General features: G+C 38.4%; 1 protein-coding gene across 4 annotated transcripts in view; it reads left to right on the top strand.

Moving 5' to 3' along the window:
- Dna2 (DNA replication helicase/nuclease 2) overlaps positions 1-13258 on the top strand; it is a 37728-nt gene extending 24470 nt beyond the window's left edge. The window contains exons 11-21 of one of the 4 annotated variants that reach the window (XM_074079008.1): positions 1674-1790; positions 1867-1976; positions 2350-2464; positions 3648-3867; positions 5664-5857; positions 6084-6173; positions 6260-6464; positions 8498-8587; positions 9135-9317; positions 9945-10091; positions 12104-13258. In XM_074079008.1, coding sequence (XP_073935109.1) covers positions 1674-1790; positions 1867-1976; positions 2350-2464; positions 3648-3867; positions 5664-5857; positions 6084-6173; positions 6260-6464; positions 8498-8587; positions 9135-9317; positions 9945-10091; positions 12104-12172 — 1540 coding nt within the window. In that variant the 3' untranslated portion in view covers positions 12173-13258. Of the gene's footprint in view, positions 1-1673; positions 1791-1866; positions 1977-2349; positions 2465-3647; positions 3868-5663; positions 5858-6083; positions 6174-6259; positions 6465-8497; positions 8588-9134; positions 9318-9944; positions 10416-12103 lie in introns of those variants that run through there. The other 3 variants (XR_012449731.1, XM_074079007.1, XM_074079006.1) reach the window with 3 other exon arrangements.
- The last annotated feature ends 1721 nt before the right edge of the window (positions 13259-14979 follow it).

Genomic DNA, 14979 nt, shown 5'->3' with positions numbered 1-14979 from the left:
CAAGGCCTTGTATATGCTAGGCAACCACTGTATCACTGAGCCACTGAGCAATACCCTTAGCTCTCCTGGCAGTGCTTTTTTTGTACGTGTGTTTGTCTAACATGTATTAGGCACTTTGTGGATGTTTGAAGAATTTATAGTCTTGTGTGGAGACATATCTTTTCAATCTAGTAGTAAGTGATTGAAATGATGGGAATACAGGAGAGCCATTTAACTCAATTTTAGGAGGCTCAGGGAGGGCTTTTTGCAAAAGATAATTCTGGATCTCCATCCTATGGATTAATAAATTAGGCTGGCGAAGCACTGTGAGAAGAGTGTACCAGACTGAGTGAGCAGGCTGTGCAAAGGCCTGATCATGTGATGTGTAAAATGGAATTTTCAGGAAGATGCAGGTAATTAAGCAGTTCTGCAATGTGAAACATGAGGAAGGAAGTGATTGGAGAGGTCAGGTTATAGAAATTTTCTTTTCTTGTTTCTCAGTACTGGGGTTTGAACTCAGGGCTTTGTACTTGTGAGGCAGGCACTCTATTGGCCAAGTCACGTCTCCAGCTCAGACAAGGTCTTAATATGCCATGCACAGAAGTTTTAATTATTTATTAAGATATACTAAAGGATTTTAAATGGAAGGATAGGTAATAATTGGATTTGTATTTCCTGTGGGTGCACGTGGAGATTTGAATTAATAGAGGCAAAACAAAGCAGAGAACCTGGAAGCTGTTCTGGTGGGTAGAGGTGATGGAGAGCAAGGTAGTGTTGGCAGAGAGGACAGAATGATTTTGATAAGTACATATCAAAGAAAATTGGCAGGCGGTTAGATACTGGTTAGATCTGGTGTTGGAGGAAGGAAAGATCAATACACTGTGGATACAAGTGCCCTTGACTGAGGTCCAGACCAGAAGAAGGTCAGGTGGGGGGCGGGGGGATGAGGAGTTCAGTTTTAAACACATTGAACTTTTCTTGCCTGGGGCTTAGCCAGTTGGAGAGGTTTTGCTGTCTGCAGTTTGGGTGAGGAGCAGCTGGAAGAGAAGTACCAGGGAAGTCTGAAGATGTATCTTTGGGATTTGGAGCCACATGTTGGCCTGGGACCATAGGGAAAACCACAAGAAAGCAATAACAATGGTCAGGGGAGGGACTCTAGGGAACACCAGGATTTAGGGGGCTTTATAGAGAAGTGGGGAAAGGTGGCAGGAAAGAGACCATCTTCCAGGCTGGAGGAGATTAGAGCCACGTGTTCAGGATCCTTCTGGGGATGGTAAGCCCATGTTAGATTGCAAAGTCAAGTGTTTCAGTAAATGTTACAGGTTCCAGCTATTAATTGTTCTCAGCTTTGGGCCCTCTCCTTTTCCTGTCATCACCCATTCAGAGCCTTGTGCTGTCTTTGACTGGCAAGTGTGAATGATGGGTTGGTAGCATTTTATCTCATTTCGTTTTATTTATTTTAGTTTTTGAGGCAGGGTCTCTCTGTGTAGGCCAGGCTGGCCTCACACTTGTAATCTTCCTACCTAGGCTTCCCAAGTGCTAGAATTATAGGGGTGCACTGCCATGCTCATCTTGGTAGCCATTTTAATGGCTATTCTATCCTATTTGCCCTTTCTAAAGCAGGTAGCAGTATACTTCTTATGCAGACCATGCAAAATGGAAAACATTTATGTACATTTGTTCTGCTGTTTTAGGAACTTATCAACCCTCCCAGAGTCAACTTTGTTCAGATTAGACCAGGAAGAAAAAAACTGTGACATACATACCCCCTTAGGAAACCTCTCTAAATTGATGGAGAACACCTCTGCCAGGTTTGTAATAATGCAGGAATCTGAGTTTCTTCCCACTATTCTAAGGGATATACTACAAAGACTTTTTTCTTTTCAGCAAAAAGCTTCGAGATTTAATCATTGACTTTCAGGAGCCTCAGTTTATACCCTACCTCAGCTCTGTCCTCCCGCACGATGCTAAGGATACTGTTGCTGGCATTCTAAAGGGTATGCTATTGTAAGCACATCTGTTAACTGCTCTTGGATAGGATTTAAACTGTACCGTAGTTCTCTGATTTCTTAATAATTGATTAGCTTTTTAATTCTAATGATTGGAAGTAGCTTATGTCTATAAAATCACTGTGACATTGCTTTACTTTGAAAAGATGTATGTAAGAGCACAATCAGGTCGAGATGCTTTTCTTTTAAAATGTGAATTTATGAGCCGGATGTGGTGGTATATACCTGTAATCCCAGCACCCTGGAGGCTGAGGCAGGTGGATCACTAGTTTGAGTAAAAAAAAGAAAAAAAAACTCCACTGAAATTCAATGCTCTTTTTCCTGTTATTTATTTATTTATTTATTTTTAATTTAAATGTAGGTTTGAATAAGCCTCAAAGGCAAGCAATGAAAAAGGTTCTTCTCTCAAAAGACTACACACTCATCGTGGGTATGCCTGGGACAGGAAAAACGACTACCATATGCACTCTCGTAAGGTTACTGTTATCATGCTTGGAAACTAAACACCAGCTTTTCAGTTCAGGGTTTTGGTACCAAAGGGCTGCATTTTAATTAAAAATCTTTTTTTCAAGAATGATATGAGAAGTAATAAAGCTGAATTACAAATAGCTATAATCAACTTTTAGATTATTTTTGTTTTTGTTTTGTTTTTACCTTTCTCCAGAAAGGATTTTCTTTTTTTTTTTCTTTTTTTATTGTTTATTCATTTATTATGTGTGTATATATTGTTTGGGCCATCCCCCACCCCCAACTCCCCCCCACTCTACTTCCCTGCCCCCCTTACTTCCAGGCAGAACCTGTTCTGCTTTCTTCTCCAATTTTGTTGAAGAGAAAACGTGAGAGATAATATGAAAGACATAGCGTTTTTGCTAGCTTGAGATAAAGATAGCTATACAGAGAGATTCCTAGCATTGCTTCCATGCACAAGTGTATTATAACCCGAATTGGTTCATCTCTACCTGACCTCTTCACTACTTCCTGGTCACCTTCCCATGGTGGCCTCTGTTGGTTTCAGGATTTCTTGCATTTGGAGTTTCTTCCTTTTTTGTTGGTACTGGGGTTGAACTCAGGCCACTTGAGTCACACCTCCAGGTCTAGAATTTCTTAAGGTTCCTTTCTGTTGGTGGTTTGTAATTTGCATCATTGTAAGATTTTCTCTCCCTTTAAAAGTGATAAATTAGTCTGGAGGTGTGGCTCAATAGGTATAGCACCTGCCATGAGAGCCTAAGACTCTTGAGTTTAAACCCCAGTACTGCCAAAAATAAATAAATAAATAGATACATAAATTATAAAGCGGAATCTAGGAAAATGTATATTTTTTTTCACGTCTAAATTTCTAAGCAGTCAGAAAATCATAATGACAACAGTAAATATTTATTAGTTAATACTGTGTCTGGACAGTGTTAGAAGCTGATGTGTATTGAATTTTATTATCACTTACCGCAAGTATTATTGTGTTAATTAATAATGTGATAATAATGTCATATAGTCTTTGCAAAATCTTTTGGCTTTATAATTTTTTAAGAAGTTACTTGGCTCAGCTGTTCAGTAGGGTTCCTATTGAGCTTGACTAGCTCTGTTTCAAAACTAGAAGCATGTTGGAAGTTATCTGGAATGCAAAGTAACGCTGTCTTTCTTTCTTGCTTGTAACTAGGTAAGAATCCTCTACGCTTGTGGCTTCAGTGTTTTGTTGACCAGCTATACACACTCAGCTGTTGACAATATTCTTTTGAAGTTAGCCAAATTTAAAATAGAATTTTTGCGTTTGGGTCAGACTCAGAAGGTTCATCCAGATATCCAGAAATTTACAGAAGAGGAAATTTGCAGGTCAAAGTCCATTAATTCTTTAGCTCTTCTGGAAGAACTCTACAATAGTCAAGTAAGCACAATTATGATATGAGTGTTTTTGCTGAGTCTTCCCTTTTTTTTCACTTTATTTGAGCATATTCACAACTGCTTCTTGGAACATTTTTATCATGACTCTTCAAAACCTTGATCAGATAATTCTTACATCTCTGTCATCTTGGTGCTGGCATCTGTGAGTCTGCGTGTGTGTTCAGTGTGTTCAAATTTTCCTGGTTCTAGTAATATGAGTGAAATTTTCCTGGTTCTGCTAATATGAGTGACTGTCAATTGAATGGTTATTTTGTTTAAAAAATTTATTATTTTTATTATTTTTTTGTATGTGTGGTACTAGGGTTTGAACTCAGGGCTTCATGCTTGCCAGACAGACACTGTACCACTTGAGCCATGCCTCCAGTCCTTTTTGCTTAGGTTATTTTGGGGGTGGGGGATCTTACTTTTTGCCCAGGCCAGCCTGGACTGCGATCCTCCTATTTTACACGTTCTATCTTATTGGGATGACAGGTGCGCACCACTGCACCCAGATATTGGTTGAGATGGGAGTTTCGTGAACTTTATTTTTGTTTGGTGATAGTACTGGGGTTTGAACTCAGGGTCTCACGCTTGCTAGGCAGGCATTCTACCTGAGTCATTCCACCAGCTCTCATGAACTTTTTTTGCCCAGGCTGGCCTTGAACCACAATCCTCCTGATCTCAGCCTCCAAAGTAGTTAGAATTACAGGTGTGAGCCACCAGCACTGGGGTGAAACAAGCATTCTTATGTGTGGTTTAAAACCTCCCCTTCCTCTGAAGCTGTAGAGGAGGGCATACCACCTCTTTGCTGGCAGGTGGGAGGAGACCTGGTACCCAGTCAGTGTCCTTTCACAAACTGCTGTGCCAGTTTGCCTCCCATGTGGTCCACACCAATGTAGTTGGGATTTTGTTACCAGCCTGCAGGGATGAAAGATCTAAGTTCATATTTGGCCTCCTCCAAGACCACCCTAGTGGTTTATTGGGACATCTTGTTGCAGCATTAAGGAGGTAGGAGTCAAGGCCTTTGCTCAGCCATTGCTGGTGTCTGTGGGGGTGGTGCCATGGTGTTTTTTTCTTTTCTGTGATGACTGGCTAGAGTACTGTGGTTTTTGTATAAAGTTTTCTGTCTGCTAGGCCAGGTCTTCCCTTTCCTATTCTTTGGCTTAAGCTAGCAGGCTATTGTTGAAATGGTTTTGGTTTGACCCATTGGTGATCCTGGATGGTCAGCTTAAGTTTGGGACATATGAGACAAAAAAAAACCCCAGAAAGTTGCTCTGTTGTTCCTGTGGTCCTGAGCTCCTTATCTGACCTGCCTTCTGTCTTTCAAAGTTGTTTTGTGTATGATGTCTCGGGTGTTTTTGTTTCTGTGTTTGTTTGTAGTGCTGGAGATTGAACCCAGGACCTGACATGCTAGGCTAGTGCTCTATCCCTGAGCTACATCATGTGCCAAAATTTTAACTATACGTTGTGGGAAGGATAAGGAAACTCCGTCTTTCAGAACTGAAGTTCTAGTTGACTTAAAAAAAGAAAAAAAAACCTTACTAATTTACTGTCTCAGTGTTTCAGCTTCCATTTGGTAATGTCCAAATGTAAGCAATGTTCATATTATCTTTCAATTCATAGAAAAGAATTTAAAAATAAATTTCATGTGCTCTAAACATTTTGGAATTAAATAATATCAGATGATATTTGATGCTAGGAGAAAAATGTTTTTTGGTCTTGTAATTGAAAAATAGGAAAAAATAAACTACATTTTTGTACATTTAACTAATGCTTCTATTTTCTTTTTTTTTTTTTTAGCTTATAGTTGCAACAACATGTATGGGAATAAATCATCCAATATTTTCCCGAAAAACTTTTGATTTTTGTATTGTGGATGAAGCCTCCCAAATTAGTCAGCCAGTTTGCCTGGGGCCACTTTTTTTTTCTCGGAGATTCGTGTTGGTAGGGGATCATCAGCAGCTTCCTCCCCTGGTGCTGAACCGTGAAGCAAGGTAGACAGACTCTGAAGCTTTGTTTTTGTTTTACTAGAGATGGATTTTGCCTAGGCTGGTCTTGAACTCCTGTGCACAAGGGATCTTCCTGCTCTATCATTCCACCTCAACCTTCTGAGTAGCTGGGACTATTGACATGTACCACCATACACGTCAATTTTAAATTGGGTTCTTTTTAAGGAACATTGTTAGTCTACTGATAAGTGTGAATTTGATTTGTTGACAGAGCTCTTGGTATGAGTGAAAGCTTATTCAAGAGGCTGGAGCAGAATAAGAATGCTGTGGTACAACTAACCGTGCAGTACAGAATGAACAGGTACTTCTAACTCCGTTAGCCATGACTGGCTTCCATGCTTATTTTCATCTGCCTCAGCTAAGGGTTTTTTTCTGCAATTATTTTAGTAAAATCATGTCGTTAAGTAATAAGCTGACCTACAAAGGGAAGCTGGAGTGTGGATCAGACAAAGTGGCCAATGCAGTGATAAACCTACCTAACTTCAAGGATGTGAAGCTGGAGCTGGAATTCTATGCTGATTATTCTGACAATCCTTGGCTGATAGGAGTATTTGAGCCTAACAATCCTGTTTGTTTTCTTAATACAGAAAAGGTAAAAAAAAATTTTTTCTTTACTTTTGTTCTATTATTTAAATTTCTCAGCTTGCATTGTGTATGCTTATCACTTAAAAGCAAAATTAGCGTACTTGTACCTCAACACAAAAGTCTTTTATTTCAGTTGGCTCAGTATTTTTGAGAGATTTATTCTGGGAGTTGATGGATGTCAAAATTGACCTTTCCTTTCTTTTTTTTTTTACAATGTAAGGACTTGAGTATATGTCCCTGTGCAGGCACTTTATCACTTTAGCCATGCCTCCCACAGTCCTTTTGGTTTAATTATTTTTCAGATAGGATCTTACGCTTTTTGCTTAGGCCTTGGACTGCAATCCTCCCCCTTGTACCTTCCATGTAGCTGTGAGTACAGACATGCACCACAATGCCTGGTTTGTTTGTTTAGATGAGGTCTCACTAACTTTGTCTGGGCTGACCTCAAATTGTTATCCTCCCAATCTCTACTTCTTAAGTAGCTGGGATTACAAGCGTGAGCCACCTGTCCCCAAATTGACTTCTGAAGAAGGAAAGCCAGAAAGTGAATTCAAGGGTTATACTTCCATTTCCTAGGAAAGGTATTGGCATTGATAGTAATGGCTAGGTTTATAAGTAGACAAAGTATAATGAATTGTCTTTTTATTTTTTTTATGGTACTAGAGTTTGAACTCATGGCCTACACTTTGAGCCACTACACCAACTCTTTTTTGTGATGGGCTTTTTTGAGATAGAGTCTTGTAAACCACTTTCCCAGGCTGGTTTTGAACCTCGATCCTCCTGATCTCTGCCTCCTAACTAGAATTACAAGCCACTGGCGCCCATCAATGACAATTGATACCATTTTTAAGGACTTAGAATAACCTTTTTGGGGGACCACTTTTATGTTCACAACATATTAAGCAGACGGTATAGGGGTTTCCCATATGCTTCCCACACCTACAAATGCACATAAAGGCCTTTTAACAAACATGATATTAAAGAGAATCTTCACAGTGTACATTAAATGATTTGGTTCTTATTTCTAGCAACTAAGAATGAAGTTTTGTCCCTGTATTCCTACAGTTTTGTATATTGCATCTTAACACTGAATTGGAAGTTCAAATAAAAAACACAGTGACTAGTTGTATGTACACATATTACTCTGTAATAATTGTCTTTTATTGTTATTAAGATGGGTGGTGTTAACTAGTTGGTAAAAAAATAGGGCCTTGCCATAGAGCTGATGGAATTTTCAATCTCTTGGCTATTGCCCCTAGTGATTAAAAATTTGCTTTTAGATCTTGGTACAATGGTACATGCCTGTAATCTTAGCACTCTGGAGGCTGAGGCAGGAGGATTGTGAGTTCAAGGCTATCCTAGACTACATAGTGAGACTTTGTCTCAAACAAAAAAATTAATTGTATCACCTAGAATTGCTTGGCTCTGGGAAATTTTTTCAGATTTCAGTGATATCACAAATGACTGCTTTTATGAAACTTTTCTGGTTTATTAATTGTAATTTGAAATTTTTTACCTCACTGATGATTTTTGAGTTTCTTTATTTTTGCTACTCAGGTTTCTTCTTACTATGAGGAATAAAAGTAATCGAGGTTGTGTAGGGAAAATGCAGCCCTGGAGAGTTTTCTGGGATTTGGTAGAGCTTGGGAACCAAGCCCTTTCTGCTATATTATTTGTCTAAATGTCTTCAAGGACACATACAGTACACTGGTGCTGAGCCAGATACAAGTTTAAATCCTACAGCCTGGATCTACTGTGAGGCCTTTGATTCCTGTAACATGGGAGATAACAAAACATGTGAAATGCAGTGTCTGTGAACTTTCCTAGAGATTTTCGTCCATATTACAGCATGCTTCATATGGGTTGCTTTCTCTTCTCCTTCTGAAAATGAATACATTCAGTTTTGTTGATTCTCTCACTTTCAGCTTTGAAGATGGTATTTTTCATCTGTTTCTACACATAAGAGTGCAGTCTCTATGGGAACCTGTTGTTCAACTTTAGAGATTATGTTGTAAACAGGTTCCTTCTTTTTCTATTTAGGTTCCAGCACCAGAACAAGTTGAAAAGAGTGGTGTGAGCAATATAACAGAAGCCAAACTCATAGTTTTCCTGACCTCAATTTTTATTAAGGTAAGTTAGAATTTTCAAAGCTAATCAGTGTGAAGGTTCAGGGTGATAGAATATTATTAGGCTTTTAGAAACGTAAAATCAAGCATTGCCCTTGGTTTGTGAAGATAAGGGGACTAAAGCCCTATTGTTTGTTTTATTTTAAGAAATTTTTGCTAAGATGTGATTTTTTTATATAATGGCATTTATTTCCCATTTAGGTTAGTTTTGTAGTTCTGATTGGGGCAATACAATTTGGCACTGGAAACTTCTCTAAGGGAAGCAGAAAGTAAAATCTATTTCTCTGTGCTGTTTTGTGTGACAGTACTCTTTTTAGTGGCATACAAACCATTATGCTCTAAAAATCACGTGAACAATGTCTGAGGAATTATTTCATCACAGGAAATAATTAGTAAATTTAGAATACGTTGTATTTACTCTGAGATGGGAGCATCTGTTATGGACATTAGTTTGGCACTTAATGTAGAAATTTGACTTAATAAATTCAGCAAAGCTTCAAGAACTTAAAAATCAGGGCTTTTCATCTTAAATTGTGTCCTTTTCTGTTCAGGCTGGATGTAATCCCTCTGATGTTGGTATCATTGCACCATATAGGCAGCAATTAAAGATCATCAATGATTTAATGGCACAGTCTTCTGTTGGGATGGTTGAAGTTAACACAGTAGACAAATACCAAGGAAGAGACAAAAGGATCATCCTCGTATCTTTTGTTAGGAGTAATAAGGATGGAACTGTAAGTTAATTGTATTTGCTGTGATTCATTTGGTGTTGCTCTCTCTTATCCTAAGCACTTCTGGGAGCACAGTGCAATAGTGTAAGATATATGCACACTTCTGCTGAAGAGATCCCAGAGCCTTTACATTTGCACAGTTAAAACTACTCATTCCCAGACCTATAACCACCATTTTGCTTACTGTTGTTTCTTCTTTCTTTCTTTATAATTTCTACTACTATTACAGGGCTACAGTGAGTAGAGATACCTCTAGTTGTTTGATTTTTATTATATGTAATAATTTAAAATTACAGCTAGAGTGTCACAACATAAGATACTTGGAGTTGACATTGTGGCATGTTTTTTCCAGTTGCCTAGAATTTTTAACATGTTGATGAATCTTTTTGTTATCTGTTTTAAAAGTAGGAATAAAGTCAGGCACGATGGTACCATCCTTTGGTAGGCAGAGGCAGGAGGATTAAAAGTTCAAGGCCATCTTGGGCTACAAAGTGAGACCCACTATTAAAAAAAAAGAGAAAAGAAAACAAAACAGTTCAAGGCAACACATCATGTTCTTTTTCAGAACAAATTCAAATATATAAGAAAACTCAAATTATTGGAAAATCTATTTTTTTTTTTTTTTTACAGCTTGGTGAACTCCTGAAAGATTGGCGGCGTCTTAATGTTGCTATAACCAGAGCCAAACACAAACTGATTCTCCTGGGGTGTGTGCCCACACTAAAGCGATACCCACCTTTGGAGAAGCTGTTTTACCATCTAAACTCGGAAAAATCAATATCCTTTTTGTTAATTATGTGGTTGCATTTGATTATGCTACTATGAATGCTTTATTTAAAATATGCTAGTGCAAATTAATTCTTGTGAACATATTTCAAAGATCAAATTTGGAAAAGGAAAAAAGAACAGTTCACAGGAAGGCAATTAATGAAGTAATGAAGATGATGGAGAGGGAAAGTTTATGAGTTGAAAGAGGGAAAAGACAGGACATGATCGCTTGTCCCAGAACTGGCCTGTGCAGGAAAATTGCTATCCCTTCTGGTTCTTTCACCCCAAATTTATAACTTTGTTTTTATTGGGACTGGTTTTTTTTTTTTTTTTTTCCCAGCACTGGGATTTGAACTCCAAGCCTCACAGTTGGTGCTCTACCCCTTAAGCCACTCCGCCAGTCCTTTTTTTTTTCTTTTTTGTGGTACTGGGGCTTGAATTCAGGGCCTACACCATGAACCCTTTTTTGGTGATGGGTTTCTTTTGAGGTAGGGTCTCCCGAGAACTATTTGCCCAGGCTGGCTTTGAACTGCGATCCTCCTGATCTCTGCCTCCTGAGTAACTAGGATTACAGGCATGAGCCATTGGCACCCGACTCTGTAACCTTGTTTCTAATCCAGGGAAAGCATTATATGAAGGGCTGGGGACATGGCTTAAATGGTAGGATGGCTGCCAAGGAAGTGCAGGGCTTGAGTTCAAACCACAGTTCCACCAAAAAAAATAAAGGAAAAATCATTCCATTTTTTAAAAATTGTCATTTTATTTAATTTTTTTGTGGTGCTGGGGATAACACCAAGTGTTGTACCACTGAGTTATACTCCCTCCCCCTCCATTGTTTTTAAAATAGATTTGTTTAAAATTAGAGTTAAGGGCAAAATAGTTTCTGCCGGGTAGCAAGGGGATGGGGGAGGAGAGGGAGGGGGAGGGAGGGGGTGGCAGGGGGTGGGGTGGGGGGGGTTTAGGGAGGGGGTGGGGGAAGGGGGGAGAAATGACCCAAACATTGTATGCACATATGAATTAAAAAAAAATAGATTTGTTTAAAACAACAACAGCAACAAGCTTGTTTAATGACCTTCAGTTAAGATATGTAAACCTAACTGGGTGCTGGTGGCTCATATCTGTCTGTCTGAAAAAGAAATTTTGTATGTTTTCTGTTTTTTAAAAAATTTCTATTAGCATATTATAGTTGTACAGGGGGTACACTGTGACATTTACCCAAGTGCTTACAATATATCTTCATTAGATTTGCTCCCTCTACCTTTCTCCTTTATCCTCCCTACCCACCTTCTTAGAACCATTTCAAGTTTTTATTGTACTGTTTTCATACATGAATACAAAATACTTCCACCAATTCACTCTCCTTCACTTTCCTCATGCTCAACCCCCTCCCACTGGTACTCACCCCCTTTTTAGACAGAACCTTTTTACCCCCCTGTCCTTCCTTTATTTTTAAAAAAGAACATTTTTCTTAGTTTGTGATATTCAGGAGGGTTCATTGTGACATTTTACATATACACGTATTATACCCCAAACTGGTTCATCTCCTCCATTATTCTTTTTACTCCATTCCTCTTATGGTGACTTCAGCAGGTTTCAGTACAGTACTTGTATAGAAAGTACTGTCTTTATTTACCCTTCCCCCCTCCTTTACATGACCTGTCTTAACGTGTTCCTGTCCTTCAGTGGGAGTTTTGGCTTGGGATATAGTGAATAATGAAATACATCACAAGGAACAATGAAACACGCTGAAAACTGAACAACACAGGATGGGGAAAGGGTGAGGAAGAGTAGTGGAGGGAGGCTAGACTGACTTAAGTACAGTGTATTTACAGGTAAAACACATACACACACAAAAAAAAAGCCAAGAACCTTATTGCTTAAGCATATGATTTCCTGTAGAATACTGTAATGATCTTCACATTTTTTAATAGTAAACCAAATCACAAAATGTGTAGTAATGTCATAAATGTTTTTGTGCAATTCCATATTGTGTTAAGTGCATCTTCCTTAACTTACTTTACATCATTGATCTTCCATCAAGAGAACATGAAAGTCTCTGTCACATACTGGGTGATTTTCAAAAAGTATAAAACACCGTTGTTTTCCCTGTCTTTTCATATTAGGCTGGGATCTCATAGCTGGTGCCAAGTGTTTGTAATTTAGGTTTGCTGTAAGAGCAGTGCTTGGTTAAAGTCACTCTAAAGGTGATTTTTATCCAAAGGATACAAGATGAAGTAAATATACTCTGTGTAGAGTTCCAAGTTTTTTTTGTTTTCTATTTTTTTGATATAATCTTCTTAAACATTAAATCCTATTGCCAGACAATATTAAACACTATTAAAGTATAGATATATCACAAACTGTGGAAAATCTAAATTTATAGCTACTTCAAATGCATTTTTGTATGAACTAGAAAGAGTGTGATAAAATTTTTAGCAGATTTAAAGACAGACTGTTGAATTTGAGATTTAAACTTTTAAGTCTAAAATTTCAGTCAGATCCCACAGGTTGAACTCTCAAATAAATTACCAGGATTATTTGGATTTTGTAGACTTAATCATATTTGAAAGATCAGGTAAAGAAACTTGGTTTGTTTTCATTATTTAATCTCAGTCGTGGTGATGGGAACAAGAGTGTGGCTCTTTTGAGCTTTAAGGTTCATCACTGAGCCAAAGGCCAGTTTGCTGAGGTTTTTCTAACTTTGCTTTCTGGCATCAGATGAAGTTTCACTTTAAATTTAGTCTTTTAAATTAGACCTTAGGAGTGACTATTTCTAAACAGTTTCTTATTCTCCCCAACTATCTCCTTTTCTAATTTTCATTGCCCAATATTGCAGTATTCTAGAGTAGAATTTGATATAAAATAATTCTTTTTCTATTATTTTCTGAATTGATGACAAATTGGAGAGGGTACATCCATATTTTCACATATTCGTGTTTGTTGGCCTATTTGGGGATATTACTCAATTTTTCCTTTTTTGTGTAAAGATGTTTTGTAAAACAAAGTTACCTCAAAGTGATGACTTTTGTATATGGTGATAGATTTTAACTTCAGGGTATCCATCTTCTCAAAGGAAAATCTTTGTTTTTCAGTTTTTTTTTGTTGTTGTTGTTAATTGTTAAAATTGTTGCTGCTTCTACCTTGTGATTGTAGTTATTAAAGGTTTTATTTATTACATTGTTTTCCACTGACTGATACAGCTCGTGCTTTATTATTAAGAATGACTAATGATTAAGTTGAGGGTTGTCCAGCTTTTTTTTTTTTTTTTTTTTATGGTGGGACTGGGGTTTGAACTTAGGGCTTTGCACTTGCAAAGCCGGCATTCTACCACTTGAGCACACCTCCAGTCCATTTTCCTCTGGTTATTTTGGTGATGGGGGTTCTTGAAAACTATTTGCCTAGGCACGAGCCTCCCAAGTAGCTAGGAGACACCGGGCGGGATCCAACTTTTTTTTTTTTTTTTAATGATAGGTGAAATGTTAATCATACTGTAAAGCTGAAACCGAGGAGCATTGATGTTATAGAGGAATTTATGAAGTTCGCACAGAACAGGCTTGATCATGGAGAGCTCATAGATCAGACATGAGAGGCTGGAGAAATTGCTGTCATATGCCTTAAATATTGTGTGCCATCATTAGGTATAAATCTGGAAGGAATCTAAGATAATTTCTTAGAGGAAAATGAGTAAGAAAAATCTGTTTTAGTCCATGGTTGCTCCATCAGTTTGTATGGCCTGGGAAGAGCTCTGTGTTTCCTTGTCATTTTTAGGTATCTCTTGGTTTCAAGATTCAGACCATTTAATTGTTTGAAAAAGACAGGATATGTCTTCTACATATAAGGTGCTGTGAGTTGGAGGCTTGGGGTGACCTAGAGGTTAAACCCAGACCAGGTCTTCCAGAGCTTAACAGTGCTCCACAAGTCTGAGCTCCACGCTGAGGACTGACACCAGAGTAGCTACCAGTCACCCATGATGAAGGGCACCTCTAGACTAGACAGGGCTTTTCTTGTGAAAGTGAGAAGAAAACACAAGATGGGAAGACAGTGTGCAATTCCAGTGACCCCACTCCTGAACAGAAAATCTGAATTAAACCCTCTAGATTTAACTTGCTTTAGAAGCCCTTTAGCTATAACCTACTTTGCCTGCTCTTGCTTTTGTAAACGTAACCCACTTCACCTGCTCTTAGTAACTTGCTTTTGATTGATTTGAAAGTCACCAGTTTTAATTCTAGTACTTGGGAGGCTGAGGTAGGAGAGTCATGAGTTTGAGGCCAACTTGACCTATATAACAAGACCCTGTCTCAAAAGAAAGAAAGAAAGAAAGAAAGAAAGAAAGAAAAAACCCTTCAATTTTACAGATAACACCTCTGATGAGTGGCTAACAACTGAAGTTTGATTACACATTTGTAGCTACCGATTCCTTCCTCACCTCTAATCTTTTCATGCTTCAGAGTAGGTAGTCCCACTCTGAAACTTTCTCTCCTCTCTCCATGCTTGACTGCCTCGTGAATAAACTTCTGCAAACGTCATAGTTTCAGTGATGGGCACCCAAAACTGACCTGGCATAGTAACAAGTTCAGAGTTCCTGCCTCTGACCTCATCCTTGGTTGTCATTTCTGATTCTGTCTCTCCTCATCCTTCACTCTCTAAAGCAGGTCTTCTCTAGAGACTAACATCTGCGCTGATCCTCTTTATCTGTTTTTCTTTTGTGACTGGGGATTGAACCCTCGGCCTCAAACATGATAGGCAAACTGTACCACTGAGGTACACCCCAGCCCTGATCCTTGCTCCTTGAACCACCACTGGCTCAACCTTCACTTCTGTGGCTGTTTACCAAACTATACTCCACCCTATATGGCTTCTAGGTTCTAGTTACACATTTTGCCTTCAGACTATTTTG

The sequence above is a fragment of the Castor canadensis genome, chromosome 7 (assembly GCF_047511655.1).
Source record: "Castor canadensis chromosome 7, mCasCan1.hap1v2, whole genome shotgun sequence".
Taxonomy (NCBI): domain Eukaryota; kingdom Metazoa; phylum Chordata; class Mammalia; order Rodentia; family Castoridae; genus Castor; species Castor canadensis.
This window is presented reverse-complemented; position numbering and strand designations above follow the sequence as displayed.